This window comes from Sinocyclocheilus rhinocerous, unplaced genomic scaffold (assembly GCF_001515625.1).
Source record: "Sinocyclocheilus rhinocerous isolate Xijiao unplaced genomic scaffold, SAMN03320098_v1.1 scaffold377, whole genome shotgun sequence".
Taxonomy (NCBI): Eukaryota; Metazoa; Chordata; class Actinopteri; order Cypriniformes; family Cyprinidae; genus Sinocyclocheilus; species Sinocyclocheilus rhinocerous.
The window spans coordinates 273,351-274,819 of record NW_015633195.1 but is presented as its reverse complement, the minus strand read 5'-3'; the positions used below and the strand labels follow the sequence as shown (position 1 = coordinate 274,819).

Genomic DNA, 1,469 nt, shown 5'->3' with positions numbered 1-1,469 from the left:
ATATATATATATATATATATATAAAGTGTGACCAGTTTAATTTTGGTGGGTAAATCAGGGTGAGTCAGGGTGAGTAAATGTTTCAGATGAACTATTCTGTTAACATCACAAAGTCATAAATTAATAGAGGTTGTTAAACAAGACAAAGGGGAAAAAAGTAAATGCACAGACTAAAACTATTCCTGGGATAGACTTGAAAGAGATCATTTTAAATCGGCTTCTTGTATTGAGTGACTGTAGCAGACAGAATGACCACTTTAAACAAGGAGCACATGAAAATGTTGAAAATGGCAAGACTTTGATGACTTTCGACTCACTGTCCTCTCCTGGGCACGGCATACCAGGCTTTTCAGGAATGCTTGGGAATACTAGACAGAGAAAGAAAGGCAAAGAGAAATGAGTGTGACTCAATCCAGTGGTTTCATCTACTGTATTCATAGGGTCAGCAAATACAGTAAATTTCAAATACTCCGTTTTCTAAAGAAAATTGACTTTTATCAAGTGCTTTAGTTGTGTAGTGTCCACATGATATTTTTAGTGGTTTGGTGGATTTCCGCTGTGTAGTTTAAATCTGCATTCAGTTATTTATAAATAGATGGATAAAAATACAGATAGAGTAATTCTACTTGTAGAACAATTGAAAATTGAATAAACAAGGGGAAAATAGGTTGATTTCAGATGTTTTGAGTGAATGAGTACCATGCAATAGGAGTCCGGAGCACCGGTTCCGGGTGTAGATCCGGAATGCTTCCTCCAGCTCCATCTGGGATGAGATGGTACACGGGTCACCTTAAAAACAAGACAACAAGGGAAACAGCAACATTAAAAAAATACTGTAAAATATCAAGGGGCAATAGGTGGCAATACTGCATCTGTTAAAGTAAATCTTTAAAAGTTTTCTCTCTAAATTACAAATATACTCAACATTTACAGTTGACATTTATCCCAGGAGTATTCAAACTGGGACCTGGGCAGTGTTTTTTAGTATTATTTATATACTATAGTATTTATTAGTATTTTATATATTCAGTTTTCTTTTAAATGTTGTTTTATTTTTTATTATTTTACATTTAATTTAATTAATTTATTCATAATTTTTTAATAAATTTTTATTTCTGTTTTAGTCTTAGTCATTTTAGTACTTCTTTAACTTATTTTATTTCAGTTACTTGCAAAAGTTTTTCATCTAATATTTATTTTAAATAAAGAAAATACATTTTAACAGTTTAAGTTTTACTTAAAAAGCAGGTCATATGGTATTTTAAAGTGTCCTAATATTGTGTTGAAGTTCTCTACAACAGGTTTAAATGCATCTAAGGTCAGAAAACATTGTAATTTTCTCAGATTATACATTTAATATTAGAGTCATTTGCCAATGATTTCGAAACGATTCGTTCCAAGCAAGTTCGGAGCAAACCCCTCCCTTCCAAAAGCCTACTCTGCTCTGATTGGTCAGCTGGCCAAGCCTG

General features: G+C 32.5%; 1 protein-coding gene across 4 annotated transcripts in view; it reads right to left on the bottom strand.

The window, feature by feature from the left end:
- LOC107743854 (protein kinase C zeta type-like) overlaps positions 1-1,469 on the bottom strand; it is a 105,416-nt gene that overhangs the window by 87,203 nt on the left and 16,744 nt on the right. For all 4 annotated transcript variants that reach the window (XM_016557291.1, XM_016557294.1, XM_016557293.1 and 1 more), the window contains exons 3-4: positions 700-789; positions 318-368 (exon numbers count right to left, since the gene is read on the bottom strand). In XM_016557291.1, coding sequence (XP_016412777.1) covers positions 318-368; positions 700-789 — 141 coding nt within the window. The remainder of the gene's footprint in view (positions 1-317; positions 369-699; positions 790-1,469) is intronic.